We start from the raw sequence: 20,161 nt of genomic DNA, 5'->3' as shown, positions 1-20,161 counted from the left end.
CCGACATAGATTCAAATATAAAAAATTATTTTTACTTTTTTGGTGTCGATTTCTCGTTGTCGGCACTGATGTGATTTTTGAAACTTTTTTTGCGGCATGCTTTGATTGTTAGGATCAGTGACCTTTTTTAAAAAAGCCGAAGACACTTTATCATTAATGGAAGACTGCAGCGTTGCCATATTTGTTGCCACTAACTGCACCTCTTCCACCGCTAGTGTCTTCTTCCTCTACTTGTTGCTATCACCATACAACGCTTTCGCCACCTGCTTCTTGTTCTTGAAGCGAATGACATTGACTTATTCAACATTGTGGCTTGATTCGAAAAAGCTAAGGAAAAATGAAAAGAAAAGAGGAAGAGAGAAGACAACACAAATGCATGAGCAAAAAAATATAGACTTGGGAAATATAACAGTAACAAAGAGAAAGGATTGTATGAAACTGTGATTCCACGCCATCCTTATCTCTTTTCAATAGGAGAATGACAAATCAGATTTTTCCTCCTCATTTTTAGCATTTTCAAATGGATTTAAATTTTTTCAAGAGGAAAAAGCTGAAAATGAAGAGAAAAAAAATCTGATTTGTTATTCTCCTTGGAAATGGATAAGGATGACATGGAATCATAGTTTCATATAATCCCTTCTCCAGTAACAAGATTAATTAATTGTAAAATAAATAAGATGCCAACAAGGTCAAACGAAAAGACAAATCAAAAACAAAAAATATAGTAAAATAATTATTCCCAAAAAGAAAAAGAAATTGAGCTGATAAATTTGACTTTCAATTTTATGGTTTTAATGTACTTTACTTAATATAAAAGATATTTTTATTCTCCAAAAAAAATTGTATATTAAAAGTTTAAGAAATTACAGTTTCATTCCAAACTCTTCATTTTCTTAAACTTTTAATTTCCATTAATTAATGTAATTACAGTAATTAATTAATATAATTAATGACAACTTTATTGTAATTAAGTTCCATTTCAAATTCTTCAATCCCTTAATTTTTTAGGCCAATTAAATTAACATAATTAAAACAATGAATGGAATTTAATTACAATAAAAATTTTATTTCAACCCTTCAATTCTTTAAACTTTTACTCCCCGTATAAAACTTTTTTTTTAAGAATAAAAATATATTTTATGTTAAGTAAATACATTGCAACCATAAAATTGAAAGTTGAATTTATCAACTCAATTTCTTTTTCTTTTCGCGAATAATTATTTTACTATTTTTTTTTCTGATTTGTCCTTTCATTTGATCATGCCGTTTACAAGTTATCATTAATTGTTTTATTTCTCAAGTCTATATTTTTCTTGTTCATGCATTTGCCTTGCTTTTTTCTCTTCATGTTTTCTTTTCATTTTTCCTTAGCTTTTTCGAATGAAGCCACAATGCTGAATAAGCCAATGTCGGTCGCTTCAAAAACAAAAAGTAGGTGGCAAAAAGCGTTGCATGGTGGTAGCAACAAGCAGAGGAAAAAGATATTGGTAGTGGGGGAGGTGTGGTTATCGACAACAAATATGGCAACGCCGCAGTCTTTCGTCAATGATAAAGTGTCTTTGGCTTTTTTAAAAAATAGCACCGGTCCCGACAACCAGAGCATGCCAACCAAAATTTTTTCAAAAACCACATCGGTATCGGCAATAAGAGCACTGACACCAAAAAAGAAAAAAAAATTATTTTTTAAAAAAATTGAACTGGTGCATGCCGGCAATGTGAACGTTAACACAAAAAAAATCAATTTTTAAGAAATTTGAACCGATGTCGGCAACGTGAACGCTGACATCTATTAAAATATTGTTTTTTCTTTTAAATCCCGAAATAAAAGTACTTTTAAAGTGTATTTAAAAAAATACATATTGGTGACGATGAACACAGTGTGGACAAAAAAATTAATTTTTATAGATTGAGCAATCATCGAGTAATCATTACGAGATGATAAAGGGTGGTGTTGGCGGTGAGATGGCCGGCACCAACATGCATTATACAAAATATGTCATTTTTAGATTATTTTTGTAAATAATCAATTTATTTAGATAATTAAAAAAAATAATTAGTAAATAGTAACACATGTTATTTTCCAAGTCTAAACATGTCGGGGCGGGTCAGGCCATGGACATCCGGCTCTAACTTCTAGTTCAATATATGGTAGCCCCAAACCCATAAATGCTATAAAGGCAAAGCTTTTAAAAGGAGCCCACTTAGAAATACTGTAATCGCCAATAAACAAACCTCGAAGTGAGAATGTTTTTTTTTTCCTACCAACTAAAAATCAAACAGCTTACAATTTTTTATTAGAAAAAAAAAGAGCATCTTTAACCCTTTTATTAATGTTCCAGTGGTCCTTTTTTAGACATGATAACGCATATGCAGTCAAAAACAATTAATAAAATTTCAAAACATCTAATCTTTTTTGTTGGTTTTAATCATGAGTCATGCTGCATAAATAAATAAAGGAAATGACATTTGTAGCATATTATGATATAGAAAATGTTAACAACCATGGTTTTAACTTTTTCTTTTTTGCCACATGCTTGGAAGAAAGTTATCAATTGTTTTTTCAATCTTTTGTAGGATTTTGACTGAGCAATATTGTCTCTTTTGCACATGATTGTGAGCCCCTATTATATATTATATACCGTTTGGTGGATTTCTTTCTCGACAATCATATTTCTGTTAGGTTCTATCCTCATGCTTACACTCAAGTTCAGTTATGTAATTAGTCTTATACCCTGTCGCTTCTTGAGTTAGAAAAAATAATAATTTTGTTGATTCAACTCTCAAACTTGTAACTTTAGACACCAAACGCATAGAAAACCTTAACTTAAATCACCAAAAAGAAATAGACCCAAACCTTAACTACATAACAAACAATTCCAAATTCGCAACTTGGTAATGAAGAACACAGAGGCCAATCTCCCAGCAGCACAGTGGCACAAAATGGCACCCAACTAGGACAGACCATGTAAAGTTATTACAAAAATAGGCTATGGGCCAATTTGGTTAGCCTAAATGGATGGAGAATGTGTACCCAGGAGGGTCTAAAAGGCAATTCGTTCGTTTAGGTGGGCAAGAGTCCTGCCTGCCATGGCAATGCCCATTCTTTTAGGTAGGTTTCTTGGTAATAATAGTGATATAGAGCATTAATTTTAAATTTTTTTTTATTTCTTAAATTATTTATGAGAGCGAATCTACTAATTAATTATTCGCATTTTGTAGATAAATTAAGGCCACAAGTTTTAAACTTGTTTCATATTTAAGAAGAGAATCGAACCCTCAACCACTAATAAATATAAGAAAAATATTATCATCTTATCTAACTCTTGCAATTAAATTATGTTACACCTAATAATTTAAATAAACTAACAGAAGTTATAATGATGAAGTCAAGATTTTAAATTAGATTATGCTATATTTATGATTTAGACACAGTTTTGGTTGATGATTTTCATTTATGTATATGTGCTTTTTTTTAATTTATCAAAATATAAATATATAAATATAATTTTTTATTTTATAAATAAATTTTATTTTTAAGGTAAAATAAATTTTTTTATTTTATACAAAAATTATTATTTTAGTAACTTTTTAAAGACATTGTTAGTCTCTTTCTAATTAAAATTTAATTTACCAGCAGTAAGAGGCTTAAGCCACGTGTGAATTATTAATTGGTTGCTTTGTACAGTCCAAAATTGCGCCAAACCAAAAACCTCTTATATATACAAAATAATGTCCCGACCGAAGCCGCCCGACTCCTTAGAATAACACATTTTCCTTTTGACACGGTTTTTCTTACCCTTTTTTTTTTCAAAAATTTTGAAGGAGAATGGAGGCTTTCCGCCTCTCACCACCTCAGCCGCTACTACTCCGCCACAAAGAGAGGGTCCCTCAGACACCCTTTGTTGGGCCCCACATTACGAAGAAATGTAACCTGCCTTTGATCAGAGTCGCTGCGTCTAAACCGACAGCTGAGATCTCTTCTCCCACCGTTACTTATCGCGAAACCGATGTCGTTTCGTCGAGTTTTGCAGCCGTTCCTTCCGTGCCGCGTAAGAAGGTGCCTGCTAATTCCCTGCAGTATCCGTCTGGATACTTAGGTGCGTCACCGGAACGCTCGGTGGATGAAGGAAACCACGACGTAATCAATGCGATGGGTTATTTAACCAATATCTTGTCGTCTAAGGTTTACGATGTGGCGGTAGAGTCCCCATTACAGTTGGCGACTAAGCTCTCTGAACGATTGGGCAATCAAATTTGGCTCAAGAGAGAAGATTTACAGCCTGTAAGCAAATACTTAATTCTTTAAAAAGATTAAATTTCCGAGGGGGATTGTTTAGTGATTTTAAGTGTTTGACTTTCATTTAAATTTTGCAATCTTTTGAGGGTGTGGTTTATGCTTTTTAATTCATATTTCTTGAATTTTGATGAATTATTATTTTTGAGTTTTCATTTCTAATGATATTTGTTTCTATGTTGGTGGGTTTTGGGAGATTTGGCCGTTTATACTCTATGATCATGATCGTGCTTTTGCTTTACTTATGTTGACTTCTGTGGAGTGATTTTTTCAGCTTGAATTTAGCTCTTTCTTTTTTTATTTTTGATTTATTTGCTCTGAGAGGAATTGTTGTTGCAAGTAATTGTCACATGGTTTTTAGTTGAATTTTCCTTTTATTTGTTGGCATCTGTTAATGAATTGCCAAAGTGAAAACCCTTTATTTTGTAGTTCAATATAAACTTGAAGGATGAATTTTGACATCTTTTTCATGTTCATTCAGATGAACTGCTTACATATTTGATGTTTCAAATTTTCAGGTTTTCTCTTTTAAGCTTCGTGGAGCTTATAATATGATGGCAAAGCTTCCAAAGGAGCAGCTAGAAAGAGGGGTTATTTGCTCATCAGCAGGAAATCATGCCCAAGGGGTTGCATTGTCTGCCAAGAGACTTGGTTGCAATGCTGTAATTGCTATGCCTGTTACCACACCAGAAATTAAGGTACTTTTTTCGTGATCTTCTTTTATCAATTGCAATATTGCATTGCTTATAAGATTTCTAAATTTGAGATGTGGTTTCATATTTTGCAGTGGCAATCTGTAGAGAGGTTGGGTGCAACTGTTGTTCTCATTGGAGATTCTTATGATGAGGCACAAGCATATGCTAAAAAACGGGCTAAAGAGGAAGGTCGCACCTTTATACCCCCGTTTGATCACCCAGACGTTATCATCGGGCAAGGCACTGTTGGGATGGAGATTGTGCGCCAAATGCAGAGCCCATTGCATGCAATCTTTGTACCTGTTGGTGGTGGTGGGCTTATAGCTGGCATTGCTGCATATGTAAAGAGGGTTTCCCCGGAGGTATGTCGTTTCTTTCTATGGACCTCTACTATTTCATAATGCTGGAGGTTGTCATAGTTTCCTAGTAGATGGCAAGTGCATGCCGCATCATGATCCTCAACTTCTTTCCTTTTCATACCTATTGAGCCTTGGATCATCATTTTAATTCCAATGCTTGAAATTTTATTAGTTTTTGGTTAAAGTTGGCCCTTCAGATAGTTGCTACTTGCTAGACTTGCTTTAATCTTTTTATTTCCAATTCTGTGGCAGCTTATTCCATTTCTGGGCTCTTCTGTTGACATAGCATAATAGGCACTCTGTTCAGATGCTTAGGATCTTCATAAAACTACAATAGGATAGTTTTCAATTGAATATTATCCATTGATGGCAATTCTGCCTTACAGAAATAGATGAACTTGAAAAGTTGAAGATGTAGAAGCATGCATCTGACTGGCATGACAAATAGCAACATTGACTAATTTAGTTATTTAGAGCTCGGTCTGTTTCAAATTTAACGTAACCTTGAGGACCGCCAATTATGTCAAAATAGTAGAGGTGACTTTAAATTCTTGATGTGTGTTATCTCATAATTGTATAATATGTGAGGGAACCTCTTAATAAACTGGTCGAAATCTGAGGCTATCTTATTCTTATGTTCTGCTTTTAAATATCTTTTTTCATTCAACTCTGGTTTCATTCTGCAAGCAACATCAATCATACTGTTCTGGTCTACCTAGAGACCTGACCTCCTACTGTTAAGTGCATAACTGAAACCTTAGGTTATACAGCTGTAAACACTTACGTATTAATTCACTTTCATATTTTCTTTCTGTTCTTTTTTTCCTTGTGAAATTGATTTTTTTTGATGAGTAGTTTTAGGCTTTTAGCTTATTTATATTAATTTTATATTGTTTACTTTTGTCTGAAATGATAATGAGTGAGCTTGTTCCTTGCTACATGACATAATTCATCATTTGATCCACAGCACTTAGTGTTGTATTATTTTACAGGTGAAAATTATTGGAGTGGAGCCTTTTGATGCAAATGCAATGGCATTGTCACTGCATCATGGTGAAAGAGTGATGTTGGAGAAGGTTGGAGGTTTTGCTGATGGAGTAGCTGTTAAGGAGGTTGGCGAAGAAACCTTCAGCATATGTAGAGAACTGGTGGATGGTGTCGTTCTTGTTAGCCGTGATGCTATTTGTGCCTCTATAAAGGTATGACTTTGATGTTTCAAAATTTCATTTATTCGATTTGCCTGATTTTTTTTCTCCTTTCTATTGTTAAGAGGACATCACAGTCACTTATAATAAACAGGTTCTGGTTTGTCTCTCATGTTTTGGGTGTTTGAATTGAATTTTAGATGCAGTTTGCTGGTATGCTATTTACCTTTTTGGAAAAGAGAGTGGCCTGTCTATGTTATAATTTGTTCTCTAATTATTTATTCTCAATGTTACAGATGTTAGAAGCCCTTATTATGTTTTCGATTTTTCACTCCGGGACTTATTTTATATCTTACGTATGACTAGTGCATTTTTTTTTCATTAGATACCTGATGGCCATCTAATTAACCCATGGATCTTTGGATGCTTAGGGATTTACAACTGTACTGCTTGTATTGCAGGATATGTTTGAAGAGAAGAGAAGCATTCTTGAGCCAGCAGGTGCCCTAGCCCTTGCAGGAGCTGAAGCATATTGCAAATATTACGGCATTAAGGGGAAGAATGTTGCAGCAATAACTAGCGGTGCAAACATGAATTTTGATAAGCTTAGAGTGGTTACTGAACTGGCTAATGTGGGTAGACAACAGGAGGCAGTGCTTGCAACTGTTTTGCCAGAGGAACCTGGAAGTTTCAAGCAATTTTGTGAAATGGTATTTCTTTGCAATTTTTAGAATTTTAACTTTTCTACAAGATTACCAATTTTTTCATTTGTATTGCCAAATAATATAAGTAAAAATAACCATTAACCATTGGGATTTGACAGATGGGGCCTATGAATATCACTGAGTTCAAATATAGATGTACTGCTGATAAAGCTGTTGTTTTGTACAGGTTGGTTATCAGTCTGTTTTTAGTGACTAATGAAATTCAATAAGATCATGCATGTATTATTTCTCTATGCAAGTGTGTTGAACTTAGGATTTTTCTTTCCATGGCTGTGTTTTGTGTTGGTTATTCAAAGGATGATTCAATATTCAGAAATATAAGAACTAAGAGCATTCCATCATCCATCAATGTTGTTTGCAGTGTTGGTGTTCACACAGTTTCTGAACTTGAAGCAATGAAGCAGAGGATGGAATCTTCTCAACTTAGAACTTACAATCTTACAGCAAGTGATTTGGTTAAAGATCACCTGCGGTATTTGGTAATTATCGTTATTTTTCTTTTTCCATTTACTTGATTTTTGGCGGTGGCACAAGTGCAGCCTTGGCTAATGCTTTTTATTTATCTCTTTCAGATGGGAGGCAGATCGGATGTTGAAAATGAGGTTCTGTGCCGGTTTATTTTCCCAGAGAGGCCTGGTGCTTTGATGAAGTTCTTAGACACATTTAGTCCACGCTGGAATATTAGTTTGTTCCATTATCGTGGTCAGGTTAGCATCTAAAGACTCTATTTCTAGTTGTTTTTTATTGAAAAAATTGTTAATCCTGATATATCCCATCCAACAGGGCGAAACAGGAGCAAATGTTTTGGTTGGAATCCAAGTCTCAAAGAGTGAGGAGGATGAGTTTATCCATCGTGCTGATAGCCTCGGATATGAATATGTACTGGTAAATGATGACGAGAACTTTCAACTTTTGATGCACTAGTTAGATTTAATTCCCAAGTAGCAGGGAGAGGCTCAGTTCACATCTTAGAGAAAGCCATGAAGCAGATGGAAAGGGGCTTTCCAATCCTCTTAATCGCTAGTGGAATAGCCAGGTCATGTGGTTATTCTCATTCATTTTTTGTAATATATGGTTTTGGTTACTGCTGCCTTGGTAGATTACTAGTTTTCTTGCTATGTACTATCACACATGCATATATATGTGTTTGATGCTTTGAATCAGTTAATAATCTATCTTGGTACCGTTGCTCCAATAATCTATTAGTATCTCCTTTTTCTGGTAAAATTCACTTATACTACATTTTCTTAATTACAGTTTCATTTTCACCAATAATCTTGAAAGTCACATTTTATAATCTATGCCTTGGTTAGTCAAAAGTTTAGTTATCATGTCTGTGTAAGTGCCTCTTGTCAGTTCTTATGGCTTAATGTGCAAATGGCATAGCTTACGAATATAATGCATAACTTTTCAATAACATTTTATCATCTACTCATTAGTTACTCAAAAGTTAAATATTTAATTATCATGTCCTCCATGTAAGTGCCTCTTATCGATTCACATGGCTTAATAGCTTACCAGTATATGCATGAGGTGAAAAATCAAATTCCTTTTTTTCTAAAGATAATAGTTCAATTTACCATGTGATATTGATTTTTGGATGAATAGACAATTGTTGCTTGTATGCACGGGACATTGTTGTAGATGATAATGAAACTCAAATGGAAGGCGATAGCTGTAACTAAAATTTACTCTTATATTTTGTAGCATAAATATGTATATATAGCTAGTTTATATATTACATTATTCATTGATGGTATATGAAATTTATACATTATTAGTTCATTAAATATAATATATGGACTTTGCTAATGAAGTCTTGGTTTAATAGTAAGATCGAGACTTTGAGAACTCATATTCAAGTCTCATATTGTGTAATCACATATGAATTCTCATTTATATTTTATTATGGTTTATATTTTTTCATGTGTAAATATATTATTGATTCGATTCGGATATATTTTTATTATCGATTGAATTATGTTTCATAATAGTTTATTATAATTATAAACATTTAAGTTTATATTATTTATAATTGCAATCTTTATACTTAAATATATATTTCAGAGTCTTCATAGAGGTTAAAATGCATTAGTATAATGGGCTATTAATAACCAAGCCATCTAAGGCCTATCATAGTGCAAAACTAGAAACAATCTATTATGCATGAATTACGTACGAGTTTTTATTTAGGTTTTGTTTACGATTGAGTTTAAAAATTACTTTTCAAATCAAATTAATTTTTTAAGTCAAAAGCAAGATAGTTTTTTAAGCTAAATAAAGAAGGTTAATGGCTAGATAAAATCGAAAAGAGAATAAAAAAAATAAAGATTCAATGTACAAAATTCAATCCCCCTATTATTAAATGGATTAAATTTGTCTCTGCATTATAAAAAATTAGATAAGGTCAAATTTTAGGAAAGCTAACATTTACGGCTTAAAAATGTCCTTTATTGTTTAGTAGAGTTATATTTTAAAATTTTTTTATGATTCCACAAATGAAATAATTTGTTTGAAATTAAATTGTACAATGATTAAATTGATCCAATTTGACCTTATTTGATTCTTTTAATAGTACAGGGATTAAATTGCAACATATCTCTATGTTTCACCTCTAACCTAAGCAACACAGCAATCCTTCATTCTTAACTCATTCACCATTTTGTTTCCCCCTTGACCAAAACCATAATCTTAGAAAATCCACAACTAAGCTATTCACATATCCTTACCTTGAATCAACAACCAAATATCACCGCAACGACAACTAAAGTAAATAATGATACAAAAAGAAAAGGAAAATAAAAAAGGAAAAAGGTCCCATGTTTCAACAAGCCCCAATCAAGACTTACAAACTAGTGGACACAATAAAATCTAAGAAAAGAGAATAAAAATAAAAAAGAAAGGAGACTTGATATACCATATTTAGTTGAGAGTTAGTCAAAAAGTTCTAGGCAATAGAGGCTTAATCCAAAAGGTCAACAAGAAAGTCTCATTGAGAATAGGAACATATCAGAGTTAGGGGGGCCATTCGGCAGTGGCGAACAAAGATCAAAGAGCTTCTCCATCATGGCAATTTCAAAGATAGTTAAGTCATAAAATTGAAAGAGGAGGTCAGACGGTGGCAAGATTGTTGGAATACAATTGCAAAGGAGGTTTCGAATAGTTTAGTGACCAACTTGTAAGTTTTTAAAAATTGAGTGGTCAAAGTATAAACTTACTAATAGTTGAGTGACCTTGGGTGTAATTTACTCTATGATGAATAGTGAGTTAATAGCCACATCTAACGTTAGTTACAAAGTTAACGAGCCAGTGACGAACTTGTAATTTTTGAATAGTTTAGTGATGAAATTGTAACTTTTTAAAATTGAGTAACCAAAGTATAAAATTACTAATAATTAAATGATCTTTAGTGTAATTTACCCTAAAAATAAACACAAATAATTAAAATTTTTAATAAATGATATTTTACAATGCACGTTTTTTTTAAAGACATAGTACATGGTTAATATATAAATTTATTTACCCGGTGATGGTACATCATGTATAAATGCATTTTCTTTAAGGGGAATTAGGCATACATGTCGTGTTTAAAAATTAATTAGGGAAATAAGTCGTTTTTTTTCGAAATTTAGAGAAATAAGTTAATTTTGGGTATGGGTGACAAAAACACTACTTCAAAATAAAATAGTCGTCCGATTAAAACTTGAAAGAAAAATAAAAGAAAACTTAATCGTTGGATTGAAATTTGAAAAAATTGAGAAAAGTTTAATAATTTTTTGAAAACCTGAGAATCCCGGATAAAATTCACAGTTTGTCTGGTCTTTTCTATGGCAGAATTTTTTCACAAGAATATGAATCTTAGGAAAGAAAAACTTTTCAGAAAAATGCTTCTTGTTAGAAAGCATGGAAGTCTAAATTCCCACCAATCCTAAATGAAAATAGATGGTCGCCTGTTTTAAGCACTCAATTTGAATTGCTACCAAATATTGAATTGTGTCACAAACAAAAAGGTTGATTGAAATCAAGTCAGATACGCAACAATGTGACAGAATGTGTGTCACATTCGTTGATTCGTTGTCAAAGCAACTACGATAAAAAGAAACACAATTAAATCCATTTTAACATTCAAATATGAACATTATAAGCAAACAACAAGATAAGTAAACATTTTTTAGACTTATACAAGCTTACGAAAATTTTAATGTTAACTGAGATCGAATCAAGACTAAATTGTAAAAGTTTCAAATTACAAGATCAACGTCATGACGTGACAAACTGTTTGGTTTCATGAGACAACAAGGTTCCTCGTCTTTCCGTGACATTATAGGCTATTTCTCGTTGCGACGTCACAAGCTGTTTCTGTAAAATTCTAAATGAAATCAACCTGTAAATTTTGCAGCCCAAATACCAAACATATACATTTCACATTCAGCCAATATATGTCATTCCTAGACACTAATTCATGCATTTCATTACCTTATACAATTATATACAAATGATTCATGTGCAATAAGCTAACTTCTAATGTAATCCAATCCAACACAAGCATTCATGTAACACCCCTTACCCGTGTCCGACGCCGGAACAAGGTACGAGGCATTATCGGACTTAAACACAATCAACCATTTCAAGCTAAAACATGTATATTTCAATATCTACCACAACCATCACATTCAGATTTACTTTGCATACTTAATCATTCATACTATTACTTTATTACTTCAACCCCTATACATGCTATATAAATCAAAAAGATGTTTAACAAAATCTATCGGTGTAAATCTGATAGTGTGATCCTTGATGTAGATTCGATCCTCCAAACATATATGTATATACGTCAATCTACAAGAAATAACAAACACACACAAGTAAGCTTACAGAAAGCTTAGTAAGCTCATAGACTCATAATAAAATCTCACCAAAATTTCACTAACAATTATAATAAACAAGTATAATACAACATTTCCTGCCAACCACAATCTCAAACAATGAATTTACTCAATCGAGCTCAATATCAGATATTAACTTATATTCCAACATTTAGCTTCAATTGCACTTACAAATACTTGTCAAATTAAGGATCGTCTTACGGATTTGAGTACATCGTTTGCCCGGTGCCACGATTTGTTCGAATCCTTTACAATGTTATAACTCAATATGGTTTTCTTCACTGAAATACCATACCTACTTTTCACAACTCAGTATGGTTTTCGTTACTGAAATATCATACCTACGTTTCATAACTCAGTATGGTTTTATTCACTAAAATATCATACCTACGTTCCACACTTTGCCATGGATCCACCATGGACTTATTCGTTAATTCATCATTGGTTACTGAACGTATGTACTCAATCCTGCATATCCCTTAATTTGAACTTACAATTTGATTTTCACATTTTTACAATAATCATAATTCAACAACAATACATGAATTAATACATTAAATCATTCCCACATTAACAATTAATCATAAAAGTTTAGCCGTATGTACTTACCGAGGCCAATTTGTAGGAGTTGTAAAAGTTCAGAGACTAGTTTGATATTTTCTATTTTCCGCGTTTATCTTCGGATTCCTGATGTGGTATAAAAATATAAGAAACCAGCTTGCTTCAAACCTCCTATGGCATTTTTTCTGATGAATTATGAAGAAATCTCTAGATTTTTCAATTTTGTCTTTGTTTTATATGTTTAATTTGCAAAATTTCCAATTTTGCCCTTGTTTCTCCTTATTTTCTTGCCCAAACCGTCCAGCCCATATAATTTTGGCCTAATTGCCTTTTAAATCCCTCCTTATTAGTCACTTAAGCTATTTAATTATAATTTAACAAATTTTGCACTATTCTCAATTTAGTCCTTTTTAATTAATTGACCATCCAAAGGTTAAAATTTTCTAACGAAACTTTAATACCAACTCAATGACACTCTATAAATATTTCTAAAAATATTTATGGCTCGGTTTATGAGTTCGAGGTTTCGATACCTCGTTTTAGACCCAATTTACTTATTAATTTATTTTTAAATCACAAAATTCACTAATCCAAAATTCTTCTATAATCACACTTGACTCATATGTATTTATTTATTAAATTTTAAAACTTACTGGTCGGATTTAGTGATCTCGAATCACTGTTTCCGACACCACTGAAAATTAGGCTGTTACAATTCACACCTACATTACTAGGATCATAAATATTTCCAGCATTATGTCATTTCAACCATAATTATAACCATTTATAAACTATTACAACATAACTAATCAATACCTACATTAACATTCTTAAAGCAAAAGTGAATTTGGACATAATATGGTAACATAATAGACACAACCTAAGTACATGCTAAACAACAAGTGAAAGAGGTACACAAACATCGTTGAGTTTGAGATCTATTACTAGATGTTGAAGTCCACACTCAGGATCACAAATTGAATCTATCCTGTGCACGAAAAACAAATCGTACGCTGAGCAAATCGCTCAATGATAAATCTATGATTCAAAGATAATTTAAACAAATGTAAGTCAATGCATACAACAAATTCAATTCAACTTAAATAAGTTCATATGCAAATTTTATGCTAATCATCTTCCAACATAATTTAACATGTTTATATTCATGTTAGCACACCCATTCTACATGCATATATAACATCTTACCATATAACATTTGTTTTATAGGCAATTAGTTCATTTCTACTTGTTATATATAATTACAATTATAATCATCATTTTTCATCTTTAGCATACATATATACGCACTTACTTAATTTCTCATACCACAATTTATGTCATTTTCGAGCCTATTGGCTCCTTAATACACAATCGGCCCCTAGAGCTCGTCTTCGATTCATTTCTCACTTTGTATTTCCATATCATATATCTTATTACATGTTATTTAAACAATTCATTTCTTTATAACCCTATTAACCAACACAGACTCATAATGGATACACAGATCCGTCACCCTGGGTTGCTTGACAATACGACGTTATAATGATTCATAATACCACCCCAAATTGCTAGGTAACAATGGTTTTCTCAACTTAATCAATTTGTCACCCTAGATTGCTCGGTAACGATGAATCAATATATATAATCTACCATCCTGGGTTTTCCTGAAATGATGGCTAGCAATAATACTCTAACCCTATGGCATGTCAATTATATCCAACTTGGTTTGAACAACTAATATGATATTCCATTTCCAATTCATTATATACAGTTCAATTTATAATTCAATAATCACCAATCAATCAACATATCACAATTTCATTACTTATGTAACATATTTTAGCACAAGCCCACGCCAATTATCAAATATCAAGTTAATACTAAGTTTTGTACTTTATTCAATTTAGTCTGTATCTCGGAAATCAATTTCAAACACATCAGATCAGTTCAAGTAATCCTAAATAACTCACCTCAACAATATATGATGTCAAATGGCATGAAAATACAACACTTAAATTGGTCCCGAATCATAGAAATACAAACTTGAAATTTTGAGCTATTCGTTGACGACTTTGGATTTTCCTTTCCCTCTCGATGAATCCGGGTCAATGTTAGCTACAGATTGACATAAAAATATATGATTATCAATTATCAACCAATTCACAGTCAATTATCAATATTTACAAGTTTTGTAATTTATTCAATTTAGTCCTTAAAACCGGGACTAACCTAACTTTCAATTTAAAGCTCCAAATTGAAACCCAATTTCACTATTATTCATTAGGGACCTCCTATTTACTATTCATACTGTCAAATTTATAATTTATTATGTTTGGTCCCTAATGCACAAAACTATTAATTATATTTTACAATTTAGTCCTTTTTCACATCTAAGCTTAAAATTAATCAATTTAACACCTAGAACTTCAAGAACTCAACAACGGAAACTTCATAAGACTTTAATATTTTTACAAAGTGGTACATGGACTAACTAAATCACAAGAAAAAGATTAAATTGCACTTACTAAATTAAGACCGAAAGCTTCAAACTTCCCTTAGGTTTTTCTTTCGTTTTGTTGTAGTGATAATATGAAGAAGATGATGAAATGTTTATTATTCTTCCACTATCTCTATATTATATATATTTAATTAATTTAATAAAACCTAATTTAATTACTTAAACTTTAAATTAATTAAGCTAATAGCACTTAATCAACCGTCCCCTATTATATATATATATTAACATGGTCTAATTGCTATTTTAAACTTTTGGTTAATTAAAATTTAAGTCCTCAATTTATTTTCTAATTAAAAATCTATAACGATTAGATTTTACAATTTAGTCCCTAGGTCTTGATTAACCATAATTTCGGCTAAATTAACTATCCAAAATTTAATCCACCTATATAATAAATCCATAAATATTTTTATTGAATAATTACGGACTTTATTTACAAAAATGAAATCCCAAAATCACATTTTCTAAGATCACTAAAAATCGAGTTGTTACTAGAGATGTCCATGGGCCGGGCCGGGCCCAGAAAAAATTTTGGCTCGCCTCTTAGGACCAGGCCCGACCCGAAATATGGGCCTAGAATTTTGTCCAGGGTCAGCCCGGGAATAAAATCCTAAGCCCGAGCCTGGCCCGGCCCATTTTTTAATAAACACCAAAAAATAATTTTAAAAATAAAAAATAAAAATAAAAGTATTTTAAAAATATTTTAAAATTAAAAATTAAAAATTAAAAATAAAAAAAATATTTTTATTAAATTCGGGCCAGGTCGAGCCGGGCCTGGGCCAAAAAAGTGGTGCCCGAGGCTCTGCCCGTTTTCTAAATGGGCCTCGTTTTTTTGCCCAAACCCATATTTCGGGCCTATATTTTTACCTGAACCCTCCCATATTTCGGGCGAAACACCGGCCCGGCCCATGGACACCTCTAGTTATTACACTGAACTAATCCCCTAATTTTTCTTTCAAATTGACATATTCACCTAATTATTCCTTTTCATTAGCCTCATCTCTATCACAGTAATTTGGATGCAAATGCAAATTCTCAGATAAAGACCAACAGCAATGCATAATATGTAACCACATTTAAAAATGGTTGAAAAGTATTATGGCCGGTGGAAAGATTTTAGTTGTCCATGTCACCTCACCCAAATTCACCATCAGTCACTTTCCTTCTACATTATTGCATCACACTTATAATAACTGAAATAAATAAAATGTTCTTCAATATTTCTTTAATCAAAATTTTAAAATATTATATTTGATTTACTTATTAAACACTTTTGACTCTCACATTTTCACCATAATCTCAATCTCAATTTTCATTTATACATTCATTCAATATAAAAATTCAAATTCAAATTTAAATAATCCACATAATCTCTTTAATAAATATACCATATTTCCTTAATTCTCTCACTTTTTAATTTCATTTGACACCTTAACCACCTATATCAAATTATGAGAAGGGATTCATTTATACCGATATAAAACTTGAGTAGTTTTACATTTTTCGATAATTTTTTAATAATATTTTTATAATCTAACTCTCACATTTCAGGTTTCATTGATGTATATCATACTTGTCAAGTTTAGCATAAATTAAAAAATTTTAACTATTCGCTTTATGTAAAAGAATTTCAATCGTTAAATATATATTAACAAAGGCGGCAACAAGGGGCTACCAGGGTCCCTAACCCTCTTAAAATTGGAAATTTAAATTTTGACCCTTTAAAATTTATAAAATTTTAAACGAGTACATGGTAAAATTGTACTTTGGTCCCAAAAATGATATAAACTATTAAAATGGTGAAATTGCATGTTAGTTCTTATAAAATTATACAACTTAATCTCGACCCTCATTTTTATTTTATTTTTTTTGCTTTGTCCTGGTATATTAATGTAGAAAATATTTGAAGTCGATATGATAAAGATATCGAATCAATTCAAAATTTTAGATGCATGACTAGTGCAAACAGGGGCAAAGTCGGGGGGTTGGCAGAGGCCCCGGCCCCCCTTAAAATGGAAAAATTTCCATTTAGTCGCCTTTGTAATTTATAAAACTTTAAATTAATAATGGTAAAATTGCACTTTAGCCTCCCAAAATGATAAATATTTGATTTAATCCCTTAAAAATTATAAAGATATAAGCTATTAAAATGGTAAAATTACATTTTTACTATCTTAAAAATATATAACTTCATTCCACCCCTCCTAAAAAGTTTTTTTTAGCTTCGTCCCTAAGTGCAAATATTTTGATTAATTCAATAGATAGATTATTAAAATATTAGTCGTATAAAAAATTTCGAAAGGTGAAAACCAACCTAAATATCTATTACTCGCATCTTATCCATACATTCTTACTTTTAGAATATCGATTACTTCGTTTTCCTTTCTAATTCACTTGCTTTATTATACCTTTTTGCTTGTCAGTTCATTTTTTTTCTCTATGTCAACCCTTTTACTAATTTCATTACTTAATCAAGGTGACATTCTTTTCTCGCATTTTCTAGATAACTTTTATCACGTTTTCTTTCGTAGCATGGACTCTTCGTCTTGAAGACCATATGTTGAATGCTCATATATTTATATATAGAGAGAGAGTCTCTTTTTACTTAGTTTTAGTTTGTTTCTTTTAAGTAAAAAATTCTTGCATATATATAAGGATTTTAATTTTTAGCTATAATAGTTAATTAGAACATAATAAGTGTTGGTATGATTTTCTCGTAGGAAGCCATGCATTGGAGCACGATGTGGGAACCGCAGCGCCCTGGGCTGGCGTGTCGACCTATTTTGGCCGGATTTCGGTCGTTTTCATTTCCTTTTTGGCCCTCGATGTTAAGAATGAGTTGTAACTCTAGAGAGGCCACATAAACACATAGAAATAGCAAATTTTAAGTTAGGTTAAGCGTGCTATGTGTGGGGCAGAGTTTTATCAACTGCTGTTTTTAGTTTTACTCATAAACGATGCTTTGTCTCTTTCCTTCAATCGTGATCAAGGTGCATAATAGGTCGCCAACGTTAACTAGGACCCAAAGTTGCACGAATCGGCCCCTTTTTTTCCAGCGTAGTAGCATTATCCACTTTCAGTAACTTCCCAACTTTCTTCCCTATCCTCGCCAAGATGGGAGCTTCATAGTACTCTATGGGCAGTTCTAGGAGCCTAATCCATATTGCTACCGTGTTTAGTGAAGCTTGGATGCCCTGAAGTTGGGTTGCCATTTTCACAATGTTAGAAACTTGCCATTATTGAACCATGGTCCCCCTTGATTGGGGTATCATAGTCCGCTAGTTCGATACTTCATGAGGGCTTCCGTAGTTGGTTTAGCTTGTAGTGATTAGTAAAGATAGTGGTAGCCTACATTTTTCCCAAAAATCCTTATAATGAGGGTTTTTGGCCAGCGCTGTCTGCTTAAAGTGATGGCAGCTTCATTAGTCTTGGTGTTATGGTTGTTTTCTTCCTCAGAGTCTGTTATCATTGCTTCTTCATCCGAGAGCTCAAATTGTAGTTCGTAAGGGTTGTAGCTATATGCCCCATAAGACAGTCTTTGTTGGTCCCTTGATTTGTTTTGTGTTTATCTCTGCAATTCGTCTTCTTCCCGTCGACAGGGGTTTTTCTTCTCTTGCCGTTTGAGGGTGATTGATTCATTATACAGTTACACCTTACTCCCAAATCAAACAGTCCGCCGACAATTTGGCTGTCTTTGTTTGGAATTTTGGAGAAAGGGCATTGATGGCTGGCTTCACGTTTCTTAATGTCTAAAAAACGGTAAAACTGAGCTCAATTAAGGAAAGCTAATATAGGCAATGCGATTGGGACGTTCAGTGGAATGAATTCAAGGCCAGATGCTGTATTCCACTCTGAATGCATGCGGTGGCCAATGGCCATTCCAATCATCAATAACAATTTCTCTATATATTACTTATACGCTGAATTAATAAATGATCGGTAGGTGAATTAATAATCTCACTTCCAACCATTTGTGAGTACATCTATTTTAGCATCCACTCTATGTATTTAATTCATTACTTTTAGTTACTATAGGTCTGATCTTCGACAAAGATTTTTAGATAATGTGAATTATTATTTAGTAATCAATTTTTAGTTTAATTTAATTTAAAAAATCATGACTAATAATAAAACTGTTGAAGGGAGGTTGGAGTCTTGAACCCTCAACAAAGGTATTGTCTTGTGATGGGATTTTATTTCTCATACTCCGAGAATAACTCAAAGGGATTTTCATTATTTACAAAGTTTAGGGAATGCCTCGATTGGTGGAGATATACATTGGTTAATAGTTCGAACCCCGGTAAGCACAATATGCATAAATTAATATTACGCACAATACTAACACTTTTCTTGTGAACTTGCAGGTCATATTTCCACCAATCGAGGTTCAAACCTTATGAAAATCCCTTTGAGCTCTTCTCAAAGTACGGAAGACAAAACCCCACCATTAGGACGATACTTTTGTTGAGGGTTCGAGACTTTGACCTCCCCTCAACAAAAACAAAGTCACAAATGCTAGTAAAGATTCAGGAACTATATCGTGGTTTAATTTTATTGGAGTTTTTTACTCAAGTCGGATTTAGAGTAGATGCAATATCGGTTTTACTATTCAAAAAGTGATAAATCTCAGAATTATACATGAACTTTGATTAGGTGAAATTATACTTATGAAACTTTGATTGTGGTTTAAATATATACATGAATTTTTTTTATGATTAAACTATACGCATTTAAAGAATCAAATATATCACTTTCGTTTCATATTAGATAAATATAATTATTCGAGTGTGCAAAATGTAAACGTAAAACGGTATTAAATCGATACTTGTTTTAGTATTTTATGAAAATTGAATCAAATCAAAATTACACCAAATCATAATTCATATATAACATTTCATGTTTAACCAAAGTTTGTGTATAATTTTGAAATTTATCCGATTAAAAAACAACAAAATGTTTTAAAATTAATTTCATA

General features: G+C 32.2%; 1 protein-coding gene across 1 annotated transcript; it reads left to right on the top strand.

Annotated features, from left to right (window-relative positions):
- Positions 1-3,740: 3,740 nt before the first annotated feature.
- On the top strand, positions 3,741-8,416 carry LOC107907693 (threonine dehydratase biosynthetic, chloroplastic). The gene is made up of 9 exons (XM_016835024.2): positions 3,741-4,282; positions 4,813-4,992; positions 5,082-5,351; positions 6,341-6,547; positions 6,955-7,203; positions 7,317-7,384; positions 7,580-7,697; positions 7,791-7,925; positions 8,002-8,416. Exons 1-9 carry the CDS (start codon positions 3,827-3,829, stop codon positions 8,140-8,142), a joined length of 1,824 nt encoding a protein of 607 aa, XP_016690513.2. The 5' UTR covers positions 3,741-3,826; the 3' UTR covers positions 8,143-8,416.
- The last annotated feature ends 11,745 nt before the right edge of the window (positions 8,417-20,161 follow it).

This window comes from Gossypium hirsutum, chromosome D09 (assembly GCF_007990345.1).
Source record: "Gossypium hirsutum isolate 1008001.06 chromosome D09, Gossypium_hirsutum_v2.1, whole genome shotgun sequence".
NCBI classification, from domain to species: Eukaryota; Viridiplantae; Streptophyta; class Magnoliopsida; order Malvales; family Malvaceae; genus Gossypium; species Gossypium hirsutum.
This window is presented reverse-complemented; position numbering and strand designations above follow the sequence as displayed.

Coding starts and splice junctions, on each gene's coding strand:
- LOC107907693 (XM_016835024.2), top strand. CDS start 3,827: ATGGAGGCTTTCCGCCTCTCACCACCTCAGCCGCTACTACTCCGCCAC. Junction 6,548..6,954: donor CTATTTGTGCCTCTATAAAG/GTATGACTTTGA, acceptor CTTGTATTGCAG/GATATGTTTGAAGAGAAGAG. Junction 7,385..7,579: donor AAAGCTGTTGTTTTGTACAG/GTTGGTTATCAG, acceptor TGTTGTTTGCAG/TGTTGGTGTTCACACAGTTT.